This window comes from Ascidiella aspersa, chromosome 8 (genome assembly GCF_963924565.1).
Source record: "Ascidiella aspersa chromosome 8, kaAscAspe10.2, whole genome shotgun sequence".
NCBI classification, from domain to species: domain Eukaryota; kingdom Metazoa; phylum Chordata; class Ascidiacea; order Phlebobranchia; family Ascidiidae; genus Ascidiella; species Ascidiella aspersa.
Genome location: NC_139454.1, coordinates 11,325,738 through 11,344,341, shown reverse-complemented (window position 1 = coordinate 11,344,341; position 18,604 = coordinate 11,325,738). Strand labels below are relative to the sequence as shown.

At 35.6% G+C, this 18,604-nt stretch overlaps 2 protein-coding genes across 2 annotated transcripts; one reads left to right on the top strand and one right to left on the bottom strand.

Annotated features, from left to right (window-relative positions):
* Nucleotides 1-832: 832 nt before the first annotated feature.
* On the top strand, nucleotides 833-15,615 carry LOC146136104 (gamma-tubulin complex component 2-like). Its single transcript, XM_083395257.1, has 22 exons — nucleotides 833-978; nucleotides 3,877-3,958; nucleotides 4,114-4,205; nucleotides 4,789-4,990; nucleotides 5,634-5,825; nucleotides 5,990-6,146; nucleotides 6,421-6,498; nucleotides 6,677-6,744; nucleotides 8,682-8,881; nucleotides 9,400-9,486; nucleotides 9,821-9,968; nucleotides 10,338-10,472; nucleotides 10,890-11,052; nucleotides 11,210-11,297; nucleotides 11,466-11,539; nucleotides 11,919-12,040; nucleotides 12,161-12,267; nucleotides 12,844-12,964; nucleotides 13,399-13,542; nucleotides 14,129-14,251; nucleotides 14,662-14,825; nucleotides 15,409-15,615. Exons 1-22 carry the CDS (start codon nucleotides 923-925, stop codon nucleotides 15,536-15,538), a joined length of 2,733 nt encoding a protein of 910 aa, XP_083251383.1. The 5' UTR covers nucleotides 833-922; the 3' UTR covers nucleotides 15,539-15,615.
* Nucleotides 15,616-16,139: 524 nt separating this feature from the next.
* Nucleotides 16,140-18,465, bottom strand: LOC146136103 (dnaJ homolog subfamily C member 12-like). The gene is made up of 5 exons (XM_083395835.1): nucleotides 18,316-18,465; nucleotides 17,467-17,598; nucleotides 16,943-17,029; nucleotides 16,543-16,597; nucleotides 16,140-16,411 (listed from the first exon to the last, which is right to left on the bottom strand). The coding sequence occupies exons 1-5, from the start codon at nucleotides 18,391-18,393 to the stop codon at nucleotides 16,329-16,331; spliced, it is 435 nt and encodes a 144-aa protein (XP_083251961.1). The 5' UTR covers nucleotides 18,394-18,465; the 3' UTR covers nucleotides 16,140-16,328.
* Nucleotides 18,466-18,604: the final 139 nt, after the last annotated feature.

The window sequence follows — 18,604 nt, the reverse complement described above, 5'->3', positions numbered from 1 at the left end:
TTTATTGTACTCGAATCTTACACAAAAAATTGTAAGAGTTGAGCAAAAATCAGATTCTCGGAAAATTTGCACACCCTTGAGCATTACAAATGGCACCCCGGTTGAGAACCACTGCCGTTTGACATTAAAATTACTTACTGTTGAAACCGCTGCAATAAACGCGATATTTTGCGAACTCTCTTGTAAAAAGGCCATACTCAAATTATATCCGTGTACGTTTCCTGACGATGGATCAAAGTATGTTTAGCTGACGTGTAGTAGCAGTATTTGTTGGACTTGTTTGATATTCAAGCAAACCCGTAATCTTGGTACCAAATGGTGTACAACGTAAGACAAATCCATATCGTGTTTCAAAATGAAAATTGCTTTTGCTAATTACTACTAAACCCGCAATAAACGTGATATTTTGCGTGGGCTAAACATACTGTGAGAAATAGCAGGGAGTCAAACCGTTTGACTTTTCCGGTTCAGGTTCGGTTCGGGTTCAAGGATTTTTTCGGAATCCGGTCCAACTTATTTGCAAATTTACTGACAACGCTTTATTATTCCACCCTGTTTTGAGAACAATGAGCATGTAAAGTAGGGCATATCATAAATGTAGATTGACGACTAGGCCTAGTAGGTGTGGTGTTAGCTTGTATCGTTTATTCCACAAAAGGTCGAGTAGAGGGGAACAAGGGAGATCAGGGAAAGTGGTTCTGGCCTTACCTAGAGACAAGCAGATAAGCAAATAGGCCCCCTGCAACATTTTATAAAAATGGGACTCAGTCTCCTGCACTACCATCACAACCCTGACACTACTGCTATTTTTCCGTTTGTGTCAAATATTAGACTTGGCGGGTGTTAAAAGTAAAATTGAAATATTTATTTTCTGATTTATAATATAGCGAGTACTTTGTAGCTAGAGATCAAAACAAAAACAATGAGTGACGAATTTCGAATTCACCATTGTACAAATCAACTTCTACATTTGCTAAAGTAAGTGGCGCTTGTCTAAAATCCTACCAGATTTTCGTCCGACTATTTATACGGCTTTGGTCTAGAATCCTACCACACAGCTAATTGTTCAACGCATATTGTTTGGGTTAGTGTGCGGGTTTGCGTTTGGGTTCGGATGGGTCAAGTACCATTATTATATTAATTCTTCCATATTTAATTCTTCCTGGCAATTTTAATTTTGACAACTCGTATCGTTACTTACTGTAAAAATGTATACATATTAAACAGTCAGTGTGCATTTTATGGCAATGCACATCCTTGATTTTTAGAGCATTATGTTTCCACACTTGTATTTGTAAATTGCAAACCCTATATATCAAAATTTGTTGGTGTAAGCCAGGGGTTCCCAACCTGTGGTACGCGTACCACTAGTGGAAGGTTTTCCAGGTGGTACCCGAGTACCTTCCGTTTTTTTCACAAAAAACCTGGATTCACAACTATATATTTTGTTGGTCTGTTTTTTTGCAAAAAAAATTCCCTAAAGCCTATTCATTGTTATGTAATTATTCCTGTTGTGTCGTACCATTACGATCTTCAAAAGACAGGTCATATCAATTGTCGACAAGGAGCACAGTAGCTTTGTAAAGCGTACAACGCTGTTGAACAGTGGGCGTTAATTATGTCAAACGATTGCTCTTGATTAGGGATGTTCAAAGTAGAATCCCAAGGTATTCTAGAATAATAGGTTTCGAATCTAGAATAACGAATCAAGAATAGCGAATCCTAGTATATTTTTATTAAATTATCTAACCTTGGTTTTGTTTGGGGAAGGTATTGATCTTAATCTACCTCACAGGGCCTACAATCACAGCAATAAATCGCCCAAACAATTTGCTAACATGTGTACATTATAATAAAAAAATCTCCCATATGTTTAACATTCTTAACAACTGTCATTTGAAGCAGTTCTGTAAACTGTATTATGTCAACTGTCCAGGTTGTTGCCAAAACTGTCCAGGTTGTTGCCAAAACTTATATTTTTGCCAATAGTGAGTGCAATGAAACACTACACACAGAAGTGTTAAGCAATCCGGTCCTGTTTTTTAAAGCATTGTTGGGTTTTAGTGCTTCTTTTTTGACTAACATGATCTGTTATGCAGTCAAATAATGTACTGCAAAGAATACAAAGTTACTATTGATATAACAAATTCTTGACAATTACGCTGTGCATAACTGCATAACCTTGCTGAATATTGGCCTAAAGTTGACCTTAAGTAACCCTATAGCGCATTTTGTAGACTGCTAGCACGTTTTACAACGTAACATTACTTTTGCAACTTAACGCATTTAGGGCATTTGCGAACTCCACACCAGACATTACACGTTAGTCGTTCGGCCAATAACGCTTGATTGACACTTAATTATTAGATGAACGTTATCGCGAGACGCAGCAATTGGTCGCCCAAAAAAAACGCTGACACTGCACTACCAGGTTACATTTAGAGCAAGCACTGTAAATTTGTCGCCGCAGCGACAGGCCAACTTACCACACGCGTTTACAATTAGGTAAAACATTAAATTATATCGGTTCCAATTACCCGAAATAAACGGCAGAATTCGATTCGAATCCCATCTGGATTCAAATCCAAGGATTCGATATTCTGCTTTGAGCATCCCTACTCTTGATAGATATTATCTACTGATTTATAGCTTAATTTACAAATAGCATTGAATTGCTAGTTGTAAGCTAAAAATAGGCAAAAATATGATTCAATCAAAATGTTGTTCTACAACAGTGGTTCTTAACCGGGGGCGCAAGCTCTATTTCAATATTTAACTTTTTATAATGTTTTATCAGAGTTTCATGTTGCTTTAGTTACTAAATCTGCTTGTATGCTGTCTTATGCATAACATCCAAATTAAACCTGTTTAGAAAAGAAACTGAAGAAACACGATCATAATTTAACGATTTGCGAACTTTTGGGCTGTGCCTATTCATAACAGTATGATATGGTTGAAAAAGATCTAAGTTGTGCAGCATGCCACCCTCTCCACAAACTGTGTTTTGCCAATTTTTCCACCAAACCCCAAAATTTTGCGCTTTGCGCAAACTACGAACAACTTTTTGCGCATCACTAATTGGGGGGAACTCCGACTTTATTGCGCTAATTTGTAATGTTATTTGCAGTATATAGCATTTGCATTGTGTGCCATCACCCCTTTTAAAACATGATTAACGCAATGTTTTACAACATGTATGTCAAAATTAGCTCGATGAAAACCAATATATCGAGCACGAACAGCTTTTGTGTGTCTCGAAAATTAAGGTTTAGCCAATACAAACCAAATAAACTAAAAAATAAATTCCTTTCGCGCTTCACACTACAAATTTCCTTTATTATTGTTGTTTAATATCTAAGGGGGGGGGGGGGGGGCGCAAGGCACAGAACAATTACCACAGGGGGGCGCGGTAGAAAAAAGGTGAAGAACCACTGTTATAGAAGAAGTGGTACGCGTGGCGTAAGAAAACTTCCAAGTGGTACGGTATTGGAAAAAGGTTGGGAACCCTTGGTGTAAGCTGATAAACTCAGGGTGCACACCCAAGATATGTTGAAGGCAATTCGTGTGCCTACTCGAATTAGTAACTTGCACAGCTAAATTCCAAAAAAATATTGATGCTAGATTCCCGAATGTGAGGTGTGCGTAAAACCTTAATTGCACACCTGCACATCTCTAAATCTGGCGCTGCACAACCATGATCTCGATGTGAAGGGCCATGAAATGCAGACTGGCTAATTTGGTTATCTTTTTATGATATTCTTGGTCACTACCTCTTTTATGTGTGACATAATAATTATGTTAGTGTCAAACATATCTTATCAATGTTGATTTAGGTAAACATCTCAAATATATTTAACATCTTTAATATATTTTTAGAATAAACACAAGTGAATCCAAGAGTGCGGCTGATCTCACTGATCATTTGCTGAAGAATCGGACTCCGTTTAGAACAACTCAGGTGCTTTAACTTTGGAAAGGTCTAAACTTGAACCCTTTGTTGTGTTTACAGGTTTTATTTCCGGAACAAATTGTGCACATTTCAATCAAAAAATTAAAACTACGCTAAATTTACCTAAATCATTAAACTACTTTAAAAAAGTCTAATTGTTTCAGGTCAATACCCATACAGCTACAATCAAGATATCTGAAAATGCATCAAAGCCTCAAGAATTTGTTCATAAATATGAGGAGCTCAAATCAAAAAAGTATATTTACACATTAAATTACTTGTGTTTTATTGTATAACATTATCTATATATATATATATATATATATAACACATAAAGTTACCCAAACTGGTTGATCAAACTTGTAAATTTTAAAGGTGCTTGGTTCAGTAAATCAAGGTAAGATAGATGCAAAGTAGTAAAAAATATGTGCAGGTTATTTTTAATTTTTCAGCCAGAGTTTCTAACTAACTGTATAAGAAACCCCTAACTCTGCAAGACAAATATTTTTATTGCACTATATAAAGACAAATTGTACTGAATTGTCATCAAGCTATCGCACAACCGTACTTCATCCGATCATAGTAGAAATGAAAACACTTGTTATAATTGCTTTTTTTGTCAGTCGCGCATGTCTTTGCGAACATGTGCTTGTGGATATGTTTCATTCTTATTGCCTTTAACTTGCGCTTGTGCTATAATTGTTTTCATTTCTATATGATGAAGCACGGTTGTGCGAAAGCTTGTCGAGAATTTAATACTATTTGTCTTTATATAGTGCCACCTGATCCCTCTATTTAAAATTAGATAAATACGGCCATTGACAAAATTTTAATTGCAGTACTCGCAACATGGATTCACTTTTGTTTTTGTTATCGGGAGTTATGGAGGACGTCAAAACAAAAGATGCATTAGTCAAATGTGGTAAGGATCGTGGCGAGGCCCAAAAAATTATACCTAAAATTGCACCAGGAGGTTTGGGGTCATCTCTTGTAACCCTGCCTGCTTCTGGAACCAAACTAACTGCACAAGAAATCATCGAGGTAAGTTTGGATGTGAGTGTTTCACTTTATGCAATAAAATAATTTAGAACACCAATTGAAAATTACTGGCCTAAATATGCCTCATACCATACAAGTCTGTTATGTTGTATTTAAAGTCACAGTCAAATACATTATACATTGCGATTATATCTCACGTAATTGCCAACTTTATACTAGGTTTCAATGTGTAAACTGCAAATTTAATTAGTGTTCTAATATATTATTTAAAAACTGCAATGCACCTTCATTAACCCATAATTAGGTGTAATTATATTAAATCAGGTTTGCAAAAACATAAAAAAACATCACCCTCCTAAAAATGAATTTCTGAATCCACTCTTTAATCAGCGGCTCCAAAAGTGGTTTTTGTCGACCCATTAAGGTTGTTAAAACAGTTTAGCAGCAATGCAAATAAATATTTTTATTCCTAAACCCAATGCAAAATTGGTAAATGGAATGAAGCAAAGCATACAATCCCATCTTTTTGTAGTGTAGTTTTTCTATTCTAAGTTATTTTATTGCAATTTTTTTTTATTAGTGTGCCCATAAATTGTATTAGAAAGTTTAGTTACAACTGCTGTAGATGCACCTGTTAATGAGTTTCAGCAGTCCTATTTTTTGAAGTAGTCAACATATGTTACAGCTTCGTAGCAACCTGGAAAAAGCAGCTCTACCCCAAATGACGACTGAAGCTGTTAGAAAGATGTTGCAGGAGCGGCACCAATCTCGTGCAACAAATCAAGTCACACCAACACAGCCGCCATGGCTTGTTGGTCCTATGAAAAGGATTAACCTTACGTTTGATTTTCCTTTTCAGTCAGGAACTCAACATCCTGTAAGATATTTTATAAAAATGTGATTTTGACCTTTTTTATTTAAAAAATTGACTTGCGTTTAAAATTTGTTGCATTGTCTCTTTCAAGTAGATATGTGGCAATTATAAAAGTAATTTTCTAGATGGACATCTTTTTGCAAATTAAACAATAATGTTTCTTACAGTCAAGCCCAATTGGCAATCTATCGCTCAGACTACAGGAGCAAGAAATTGTAAAGGATGTTCTTGCCATACTCTCAGGGGTGGAAGGTCGTCACATCTTGGTTAGACAAGGGGATGACAAGCACTCACCTCGGAGATTTATTGTAGAGCCAACATTAGGTAGAAATATACATGTGGCAAATTGTATAGATTTAGGTTTTACAGTGATTGTCAAGTTACCTTTATTACAGAATTCCTGAGTTAAACTTAATTTCTGGATTTTATTAAAAGTTGTCACAAACTTTAGTGTACCATAGCTAATGTTTGATTGTCAATATATCCTACTGTTCTTATTTTGTAGTTTAGCATATTAAAACATTTGTTTTACTTGTTATAAGTTTGGTGTGTTATTTATTTACAAAATTGTTAGAAATTTATGTGTAATCTTTTACAGATGTGTCTTTGTCAGAAATGGTTAACATGATTGTTCCAATTGCAAGTTCTTATTCTATCGTCATCAGTTTTATTGAAGGTATCTGAAAAAAGTATAATGTCCTAATATTTGAATATATTTTTTAACATAAAGCAGGTGTGTTTTATTTAATCCAAATTGTCAGGCTTGCTTATTATTCATTGCAGGTGAAATGTAGTAATGTGCATATGTTAGGTTGAATGGTTGAATGTTGAATCACACATGTTTTTGTTGACAGAAAGAAGTTTGTTTGAATATGGCCAGGTCAACCATGCTTTATGCTCTGCAATGAAGAACATTATTAGGGTAAGGTTCACCTGTACAAATTTAGAAAAGGTATATACTTGTTTAGATGACAAAGTCCTAAGAGAATTTAACATTGCCTAATTTATTCAACCTTCGGGTTTTTCAATCACATATTTTATGGTAAAAATAAAGCATTACACCAGGGTTTCTCAACCGTGGCCCTTGGCCCCCTGGGGGGCCACGGAGCGGTCATTGGGGGGCCACGGGCATAACTCTCCAGCTAGATATTGCGAACACTAAAGTGTCACTATTTTCAAAATTTACCAGTTGACTTGATTTTGTGTTTTTATTATGACTGCAAACCTTTCTTGTAACAGTTTGTAACACATTTTTCTGACACCTGCTTTGACTAGTAAGTATGGAAGTAGAATATTGAATCCTTTTTATTCGTTTTATCGCGAAAAGTTACGCCTAATTGGTCGTTCGCGAGTGACAAGTTTGGTTAGAGACCTGTCGCTGTGGCCAAACAATTACTCTGCCACGTAGCCATAGGCGCCGAGCTTTCAAAATCCCAGGGCGTTTTTCGAACCTGTCCTTACTCACTACCAGGGCGTATTCAGAAAATCAAAAAAGGGGCCCGCAATTTCAACATGGGGAATTCCCCTGTTTTTTGTCTGACCATACATACGAAGTTTTCCCCATGTACGACTACGCTAAATTACAAGCAGCCTTTCGCCACGTGCAATACTACACATGGATATTTTTTCCTGGGTGTTTTATTTAACATCTGCGCCGAGCAGTGTGTTTGCCAAGTCAGCTAAAATACAAGACGTGTGTAGAGAAACTAAACACGTGTTTTTTAGGATATGCTTATAGAGAATAATGTTGCGGTAACTATATCGAACAGAGAGAAACATTCGCCTAACTCGACGTTTTTAGCGAGATAAAAAAGGACGAAGGCTGACTTTAATAAACCCTGGCTAATTAATAAACCCTGGCTAATTAGCTAACCTGAACAAATAACGTAACATTCTGCGTTTACGGTCGACTAAACAAGAGGCGAAAAACAGCGTTTTGCCTTGCGTTTCATTTTGATTTCGCATTAGCTTAGTATGCGTGAACCAACTAGGTTAAAAACATTGCCGGTTCTGACGGTTAGTTAAACCTTGACAACAGCAAACAAAAACGATAATATTAGTTGTGAAAATACGTGATCTGTCCTCCATTAAAATGATGAAGGACGAAGGTTAGTACCAATCTACTTTGAACAGTGTTTCGTAACTGATTATCCGCCATAGTATACGTGCAGAAGGAGCGAGCGAAGCGAGGGTGGAATTTTTTGGCTGTACCGATATTAAAAATTAAAGAGATTTGTGCGAGAGGAGTTGGCGTTATTGAACGAGGATTTTTATATGTGTTGGCGTTTAAAAGCTTATGTTCGGAGTATTAAGTTTATTTATCGATTTAAGTGACCAAACGTCTCAGCATATTTCACATTATGATTTGTGACGCCAGACGAAGCACTGTGTTATACGGCCTTTAAAAGTTAGGAAATAGGTTAACACTTGTCTATTTTGATGTACGTTAGCGCGACTTTATATGTCGCATTTTCAGCGCCTCGTTTTATTAATAGGTGAGAACGAACACTTTCGCCGATGGTACTTCTTCCCATGTCATTCAGGAAACTCGCGCATACTGTTAGTGAACCACGATTGTGCTACTAGCGGTGTACATTGCGCTAGCTGTAATAGAGTGTTCACAGAAGTGGAGTTGCACACTAATTGCACATGAAACCTGGCCGAATTCCAGGGCGTTTTGACGCCCTGCAAGAAATCCAGGGCGTCAAAAAACGCTCTGCACACCCACGTTCGGCGCCTATGCACGTAGCCCAAATACACCCAGGAGTCTTGTTGATATATGTCGTTGATGAGTAAGACTTTAAAAGACCCATGTTACATTTATGCACAATTAAAATATACTGTTTAATTTCTGTTTAGGAATACCAGATAAGTTTGGCACAGTTGGACGACCAACAGCGCCATGGTGATCTGTCCCTACAGAGACTTGTTTTCCTTTTACAACCAGTCCTTCAGCAGATGCAACTACTCTCGTCGCTGGCCAATGCAGTGGAGCGTGGCAACTGCATTGGCGGTTCTGTGCTTACTCTACTGCACAAGCGCATCATGGGAAGCATTGGGTACAGTTTTTGAATCGACTGATTAAAGCTCTCAATGCAATCTGTTCATCAATTATTGGCTGTGAAACATTGATTGACTTCTAATTGGTAAATGCCAACCTAATTGATGGTTTTTAGCTTATAAAATTTTTAGCTTTCCTGATTTAAATAAAGTAAAATTCCACAACATCTAGATAGGCGAAGTACCTATTTTCTGACAACCTAATTTGAAATATTTCTACACATAGTATGCTAATTTGCATACGATAGTACACAATGATTTTCATGTCCGGTTAATGTGGTTAAGTATTTTAAAATACTGTGAAAACAACATGTCTTAGAACCACAGGGCGATTTATTGATCTGCTGGTCAGCTCGTTGGAAAATTTGTCTCTATTCTATTCCATTTTTTCCTACAATGTAGCTAATCAAACCGCAAATGAGATAATACTTTTATCGGTAACTGGAAATTTTCTGAGGTCCACATTCAACAATTTTTTTTTTGCTTTGTTAATTACCTTTAATTTGTTTTTGTTTAGTGACAAGTCAGCAGAACAACTTTACACATACCTTGCACAACTTGCAAACGTTCCTTATCTAGAAATGCTTGAAAAATGGATTTATAAGTAAGAAGGAAGATAATTTTCTTATGATCAGTAAATGGGTTTATAAAAATTAATTCTGAATTAAAAGTAGTAAACTAGAAAAGTACATTATTGATATATAGTCAACTTTCCAGATTCTCCAAATTGGTTAACAGGAAATCCATAAAACTATAGCTTTGACCAATACTACTCGATATATCAATAACATACACTGACTTAATTTTTAAAAGAAATCTCATAAAAAAAAGAACGTCTCATAAAATAAACCGTTATAGGACTTAAGTACAATAAGGGTTATGTTGTTATATTATTTCTCCGGTTATACGTTTCTGCTTGGTAAAAAAACAACTTTCAGAGGCGAAATCAGCGACCACTACGGCGAATTTCTTGTTGAGGAGCGTGAAAAGTTCAGCAAAGAGAAGCTTCTCCAGGACTACAATGACCAATATTGGGAGTCGAGGTACACCCTCTGCAGGGATCACATACCAGTCTATCTTGAACAGGTAGAGAGCCTTGTTTGTTCAAGTCATTTTGTGTAGAAATGTATATTTAATACTAAGAGCAAGTTTTATGACATCACAATATGGACGTAGAGTTGTAATTTAAGTAACCGAACGTTAAATGTTCCTATAAACCAGGGTTTCTTAAACTGGGGCCCATGGACCCCTTGGAGGTCCGTGAACTAGTTTTAGGTGGTCCATGAAGGCCTAATGTAAATATTAGTGTATATTTTTTTTTAAATGATCAATTTTTAGAAAGAGTTAAAAATATAGGGGTCCGCGGTACAAAAAGTTTAAGAACCCCTGCTATAAAAACGTACTTCTTTAAATTATCCAAAATTTTCCTATTACATTAATCTACTCTTAATTCAGATGGCTGACAAGATTTTGAGCACCGGCAAATACCTTAACGTCGTTCATCAGTGTGGAAGTGATGTGTGCTGCCCAGGCACCCGTGAGATTGTTTACAGCCCAACAAAAAAGGAATATGTCAAGCAGATTGAAGAGGTATGTTAATTATTCAACTAGCTATAACGATTTTTAACATATGAACGAGAAAGGCAGTGTTAATGACACCTTTAAGCAAGTAAGTCGTGAATTTTTCAAGTGCAATTATATTGTATTGTATTACTGTGCTTATTACTAAAGCAACTCATGTCTACCTAAAAACAAATCCTGTGTAAATCAAGAAAAATATTGACTCGCTTGAATCATTATCCACTCATTTGGTCTAAAGCCTAAAAAGTTCTCGCTGAAGTTCAAAGGTTCCACATACCAAAAATGTGTTTTTAGTTTTATGGCTAATTTGAGGTTCTTTGTCAAAAAACATTCATTGTAGATCTCAGAGCTAACTAAGTTGCGAAATTGTCCTATCAATTTTTAATTTTTCACTTAAATGAATAAAATTGGCAACTGCTGTCACAGGCCCACAGTTACGCAAGCCAACTGTTGCTTGATCTGCTGATGAATGAGCACAACCTAACTGCCCGACTGAGGTCAGTGAAGAGCTACTTTTTGCTCAATGAAGGTGATTTTATTCTTCACTTTATGGACCTCACAGAAAATGAAATGAAGATGAGAATGCAAGGTATGTGTGACAAACGTATTTGGTGGTAAACATAGTAAATACATTTCGTTTTACCCTTTTTAAACTGTATTTCGATTGGTAGATACATATTTTACCAAGGTTTTTATTGTCTGTTAAGTTAAAAAATATGTAATGACTAATGACATTTCTTTCACAGATATAATGCCAAACCGACTTGAAACATTGTTGGAACTGGCATTGCGGACAAGTTTGGCCGAGCATGATCCTTATAAGGATGATGTCAGGTAACTATATCCAATTATTGTTGTATTTTTTACTTTGAAGGTTCAGTTGTTAAGTCGAAACTTAATTACTATACCTGTGAGTCTCATTGAAGTTTCCGCTTGAAATGAGGGAAATCTTTTTGATACAAACCTTATTGTGGTCATAATATTTTGTTCTTTCCAACGCAGAATTGTTCTTCTCAACTATGACCTCATCACCCAACTTGTGCGTATCCTCTCCATTGATACCGTAGAGGAGCAAGGCAAGTGTTTCTTAAAAATAATATTTTCTGTTAAAAAATAATACAGACTCCTAATTTTACCATCTAATCTAATTACTACATTAATATTCGTTAAGAAAAAAATATGTTAAGTACGTTTCAATTACTTTTTAATTATAAATAAATCCTAACCGGTTACGAGCATTTCTATCAAAGATTTTGTTAACTAGATCGTTTTCTTCTTTTGTTTGTTTATTTCTTAGTTTATTTTTTAAATGGATAAGATAGCATTTATTAAATTTCCCTTCACTTTTTTTTGCAGTCTTTTGTCTGAATAATTTAAAGCAAATGTTGAACGTGAACGCTTTTTAACAGCAAACAAAGTGCAACGATTGTAATACACACGATTTATGTTTTGCAGTTGTAAAATCTTTGGACCCAACTGAGTTAAACCTTAGTGGCCTTGAATCGTTTGCTCTGGACTATACTGTCCGATGGCCTCTGTCTTTGGTTATTTCTAGAAAGGCGTTAACTAAATACCAGGTAATATATCTATTTTTTTTTTTTTTTTTTTTTAATTTTATGAATATTAAATAATTAGTTAATTGAAACTTACCTTGGAATTGGAACACTAATAATAAATGTCCTATTGTGCTTTGTCAGATGCTGTTTCGACACTTGTTTTACTGCAAACATGTAGAGCGCCAACTAAGCAGCGTGTGGGTGAGGTTTAAAGGACTTAAACGAAAGCCAATGCACTCCAAAAACTGGTAAGACCCAAAGTTTATCGGAACATAACCTGGTAATAAAGCCATAGTTTAAAAAATGTCGATTGTCTATGTCAAAGTAGGCCTACGAGGCGAAACTATGTGAAAGGGGTTACTTTCACTTTGATTTAAACGTTAAACTATACGAAAAATCTTGTTACAATGCAATATTTATCTAACTTAGCATGATTACAGATTGAATCTTGACAAAATGAAAAAAACAAACATAAAGGCGAAAGATTCAGTTATGGAATCAGATGGCTTAAAATGGTCCACATATAATAAAATCAAAATGTATAACGAAATGGTTTTCAGCCTAATTAAATTATTGAGCGTTAAACAGTTACAATTGTTAATTTAGTATTTTTTAAGAATTCTCTATTTGAGGTTGAAACCTTGCGTTCGCCAAACGCAGCAAAATGTCTCTCATGTCCGTTTATGTAGTATCTAACCGGTACCGAACCACTCTTTTACATCCGGTGTCGGCTCTAATTGGATTATATCTGACATCCATGGTCACTGGTCACTGTCAGTCTCAAAGAACAAATCTCCGCAAACAGACATACAAATTTTGCTCAGGTTTGTCAACGCGATGACAATTCTGCAGCGCATGATGCACTTCATTCACAACTTTGAGTACTACATGATGTTCGAGGTCCTTGAGCCGAACTGGATGACACTCGAAAACAACCTCAAGAAGGTTCGCTACCAAGAAGCAGGGCTGCGCAGTCCGTTAAAAATAACCCGAGTCCGACTCCGGCCAAATAAAAGGTCGATTTTCAGCAATCCACTTATATGAATGTCACATAATTCATCCACCCACAATGGTTGGCAAATATTCATCAAATGCTATTCTGCCTTTACAATTTACAGTAGGCGGCCATTTTAGTTTTATAATTTGGAACTGTGCATGCGCACGTCGGACTCGGGACTCGGGTAGTTTTAAGTGTTCTTACTCGAGTCTCGAGTCCGACTCCGACACCAGCAAAACAAACCGACTCCGACTCCACAGCCCTGCCAGGAAGTTTTGGTTATTAAAACTTGTTTTAACGTGACTCTATAGTAGAAACATAATTCTGTTTGAAAACATAAGAATTATGTCGAACACCACCACTTTTATTTGCGATTTGACAGGCTGTAAACGTGGACGAGGTTCTTGACTTCCACCAAGACTTCCTGCGCCAGAGCTTGCAGGATTGTCTACTCACCAACACCGACCTACTTAGAATACTTAGCAAACTCCTTATGCTCTGCGTATCATTCAGTAACTTTATGCAGGTACGCAAAAAACTTTTTATTGTTTTTAGTGGAATTTATGAGATCTCAGTATGTTTTGGGGTTGGGTTTATTGCAGTTAGTTGATACTTTTTAACTGATTTTTAGTTGGCGCACGAAACCTTCTGGTTTACAATTACTTTTTTCGATGAAATACTAAACAGTTTGCTTTCCTAGTTGTCTTTATGCCAGACCAGCAGTTTCCAAAGTGACAATCGTAAATCAGTTTTAGCGGATTTACCAATTTAAAGTTTTTAGTCGTAAATCCGACCGAAAAGAGAAAAATGTAAAGAAGCCAAGCAAGTGAGCCCATCTCAATCAACTTCGTTATATATTACTTACTTTTATCGTGGTGTTTTATTTTCTATTGGTATTTATGCCTTTGTGACTTTGCTAAGGTTATTTGTTATTCGGAGGGCTGCAAATAATTAAACAAAAAAATGTGGTTAACTACGTAATATACTTTTCGGGACCACTGTACAAAACCGTTGGGAGTTATTAAAATGCACCTAAAACATCGTGACCCTATTTTGACTAACCGAATACTAGATTCTTTTCTGTGCAGCATTTAAAAAATTTGTTCTTGCAGAGTCTAAGCAGACAAGTAGACGCATCAATGTTGGAAGCTACGCTGGAGCACTCAACACTAGCCGGTCCTCCCACGGAAGATGAACGCCAGGGTGAAGCCGACAGGCTAACGACTGCTACAAGGGTGCGCTATGATATTCTAACTTTAACCAAAATGAGGACAATTTTGCCCTGATGTATATAGCTATACCGTGTGTACGTTAGCTTTCCGAGAGATACTTCAGGCTGAGTGAGCTTCGAAGCCCACACGAAGGTTTTCAAGTTTACAAGATTGCTGAAAGCTTCTAATCTTGCTATGATGCCGGTCCAATGTACCCAACTTTTTTTCTTTTTTTTTTAAGTTCCGCCCGCCTATTACTCGTAATAATTTATCGGTTGTGCTGAAGTAGTGCCATGCCCTTTAGGAAATCTCGTTTTCTTGACAGATAACAAATTAACTGTACAACCAATTTTTGGTGGCCACATGATTATCCTTAAATTGTTTTGGTCCCCACAAATATTTGGTATTTTTTAAGTTATGCTTTAATGTACCAGGAGACGTCAATCCACCTCGAAGAGCTCTCCAGTTCAGATGAGCATAGCGCAACCGTGGCCACGTTTGCCGACAACTTCTCTTCAGTCCTAAAGAAGCTCCTCAAAGACGTGGCGTTCATCAGTCGCGAACAAGGCCAGCATTGCCTTTTCAACATCTTGTACAAGTGTGTTGATATTCCTGGACTATACAGCCTTTGGCCGCGAGCACGTTGTGTTACTAATTTACTTACAAAGATAAATATGCCCCTTTTATTGAATCTTGATAGGAAATAACAGGTTTGGAAAATCTTAGGCACAATAATCCATTTATCCATGCTGAGTTTATTTTCTTTCCATAAAAATAATTATAGCGCATTTAGTTTGCATTAAAATTCTTGCAAATATTGCTACAGACCTGGCTCAATTCACATGATGATAGTTGTATTGCGGCAATTTACATGGGTGTAAATCCGGCAACGTTTTCCTGTAGCATGACTACTATAAAAATGTACTCTGTAACATATTGCGCGGCCACGTGCGCAGGAAAACGTTTTACCATGAAGCGTGAGATATTGTCTTCATTAACTAGAAACTTTGACGCAAAAGAGAACAAACTAAACTGAACCTTAGGGTCTTGAGATCGAAGGTTCTTAATTTTTTTTAACGTGCGGCACAGTAATATATTTAATTTTATTTCTAAAATACCGAGCTTTGTCGAAACGAAAACAGTACACTTTGGCATTTTAACAATGTTTTTTTCGTCTCAAGGCTTGATTATAACGGATTCTACCAAGCACAGCTGGCAGCAGAGGAGATGCAAGAAAGTGCAGACTCCAGTTTGGCAAACGAACTTATTTCAAGACATCACAAACCAGTACCGCCCGTAGCTGTATCATGAACAACTTTACAAGTGTCCATGCAAAATGTGGTTTTCAATGGTAGATTTATTTTATAACATTTGATAATAAACTGCACCTGAGCAATTACCTGTATTGATTTCGTACTTAAAAAACATTATTAGATTAGGTAGTTAAAAAAACATCGATAAACAAAAAACAGCTTGAGCATAATTAAAGTTAACCTGTGTTCAGGTTATTATGTTTGTCATTTAAGACAGCGACCAACTGCTATGATATTTTCACTTACATGGCATAACTTATGAGTAAAAGTCTGCGGGTGTTACCATAGTTTTTTAAGGTTTGGCATAACTGCGAAATATATTTTTTTTCATAGAAGTATGCTATATTTCGACATCGTTAAATAAATTTAAAACTACAGTTTCCTTCCCTTGTTTAGTTTATCTTTTCAAAGCCATTTCCTTTTTAATCTTGTCAAACACAAACCCTAACATAGTACAAGTTTCTATTTCTACGTGTTCTTCCTATTAAAAATATTTGCCATTTAAAATACTTCACTAAACTGCAATAAAGCAAACAACACACAGGTTCCCAGTTTAACGAAATAATCCTTCCATTTACTACTAGAACTAGTCTTTTAAATAGCTTTCACAAATATCTCTGGTCTAAAAATGATTTTCCATCACAAAAAATACATAAGTATATTGCAACATGTAAAACTAATTGCACATGAAAATTAAAAACAACACTACTGTAGCTTGTGATTATAGAACTTCAACGTGTTGCCTAATCCAAAGTAATTATTTAAACAAAATTAAAGAACCACCCTATCTAGATCTCATAGTTGCGAAATTTTTTTAAGATGTCACTAAAGTTATCACTTGGCAGGGAGGATGAAGTAGATTCTTGAGATTCTGTAAAGACAAAATTTAATTTGGCATTAAACTAAAACACATTATTCTACAAATATTGACAAAATAATCCTTACGTAAATATAGTTTTCAAAACTATTTTTTTTGTGTGTAGCACTATAGCATACGCTTACCTTCATTTCCCACACTAATCATTGGATCATGTTTAACAGTTGCCCAATGCATAGACTGAAATAAAAAAAATTGTGTTTAGGTGATAGTGTGGTGTTTAGTAATTCTAAAATAATAACTACCCAAAGTGAAAATTACTTATTCAAAACATGTCCATACCAAATGTCAAATAAATTGCATTTCTTTTTTTAATTGTTAGTATTTAAGGTATGTAGTTGAATAAATACCTAGAAAAATATTTTTTTAAGTCAGATATATTATAAGGTTTGATATAAAAAGATTCAGTCCTTTTTAGTTAGTGTAATAAAATAATAATAATTTTGTATATTACTTGCAGGAAACTTGCTTTCTGCATAGAACAACAAAGTTTGTTTACTAAATAATGAAAGCCATATTACAAACCATTTTGATAGAATTTCCCAGTGAGACCCATCTCTGGTAAGAGATTTGAATTCCACTTTTTCTCCATTTGTCATAATCCTTTCTTTTCTAAAAAATATAATGCTGAAACCCTGATAATCAGTAGTTGTTGAGTAAACAATAGGGTGTATCTTTATAGAATCGAAAACCATCGGCGGCAGGTTTTAGCCAGTCGATCACTGCTCCGCTGACGCGTATATTAACAAGTAAAACTCATAGTTAAAAACATGAGTAAAAACAGGAGTTCATTCGAATTAAGGAACTGATGATGCCACTTTGGCGAAATATATTTTCCTTTAAACAAAACGTCTGATCCTGTTTTTACTCATGTTTTTAACTATGAGTTTTACTTGTTGTTGAGTAAAGTAACAGTATTATTGCCATTAAAATATATTAAAGTTCTATTGAATTCCAATGCCTGTAAGCATACTACCATTGCTTTTAAAAGTTATAAACATCATAATTTTCATTCTCTCAGGTGATTTTAGATTGTAATTTATCAAAACCTTCGGGTTTGTGAGTACTTCTTTCGCTTCTTGGAGTTTAACAAAATTTTCACAGCAATTCTTATCTGGGAGTGTTTTGTCAGGATGATATTGCCTTGCCCTGATTCGATACTCAGTCAAGATTTGTTCAACCTTAAGTATGTAAAAACAAAATAATATTACCAAGTAACCAAATATCATTGTAAGCAGTCCACATACTAAATTTTTTTAAAATACATGAAACAAAACACAATAAAAAGCAGAATTTAGAATAAAAAAAATTATCGCCACATACAAAAATAGGCAGACTATGTCTATGATAGGTGTAACTTATAAAAGTAAACTGTTTTCACTTGTCGTTTTTTTTCTCTTGTTAATGGACCCAAATTTATTTATGATGTCAACAATACGAGTGCAGCAGTCATTGTGTATGGTTTATATGCAACTGTATTAATTGGATACAGAGAGGGAGGCTCAAAGCAGAACGCCCTTAATATTTATTAATCATAATTAACAATATCAGATCAGAAGGCGATTATGAAAAATACCTTGAACCCAACCCAGGTAAGAAATTTGGCGGCGCTGGTCTAGAATCCTACCACAACGAAACACCACTTGGGTTAGGGTGCGGGTTAGCGTTTGGGTGAGGGTGGGTCAAGTATTATTATTAAACAAAGAATATAATAATACTTGACCCACCCACACCCAAACGCTAACCCGCACCCTAACTCAAATTTTGTGCGTTGATTTTAGAACTGTGGTAGGATTCTAGACCAGCGCCAATTTGGCTGTTTACAGCACCAGAACGATAAAAAATTTAAATACTATGTGTGTTTTCAAGCAGTTTGATAATAATTTAAGTTTTATTACCGACGATAATTCGTTTGCTCCCAACACATGGTAATAATCCTCAAATTTTTCCTTGTTAAATTCTTCCAAATGTTCCATCGCAAATGTAAAAACAAAGTCAATGGCTTTATAAAATAAACTGCTACATATTGTTCTGTTTTATAATTTGGATTGTGTATGGTAAAACTCACATAACTTTGTCTGAACTCTAAACAATTTATATACGATTTTCTGATTGTTTTTTATACCGCATACCACAACTTAAAAACCACAATGTAATACAGCCTTATCGAAAGGAAATAGATAAAAT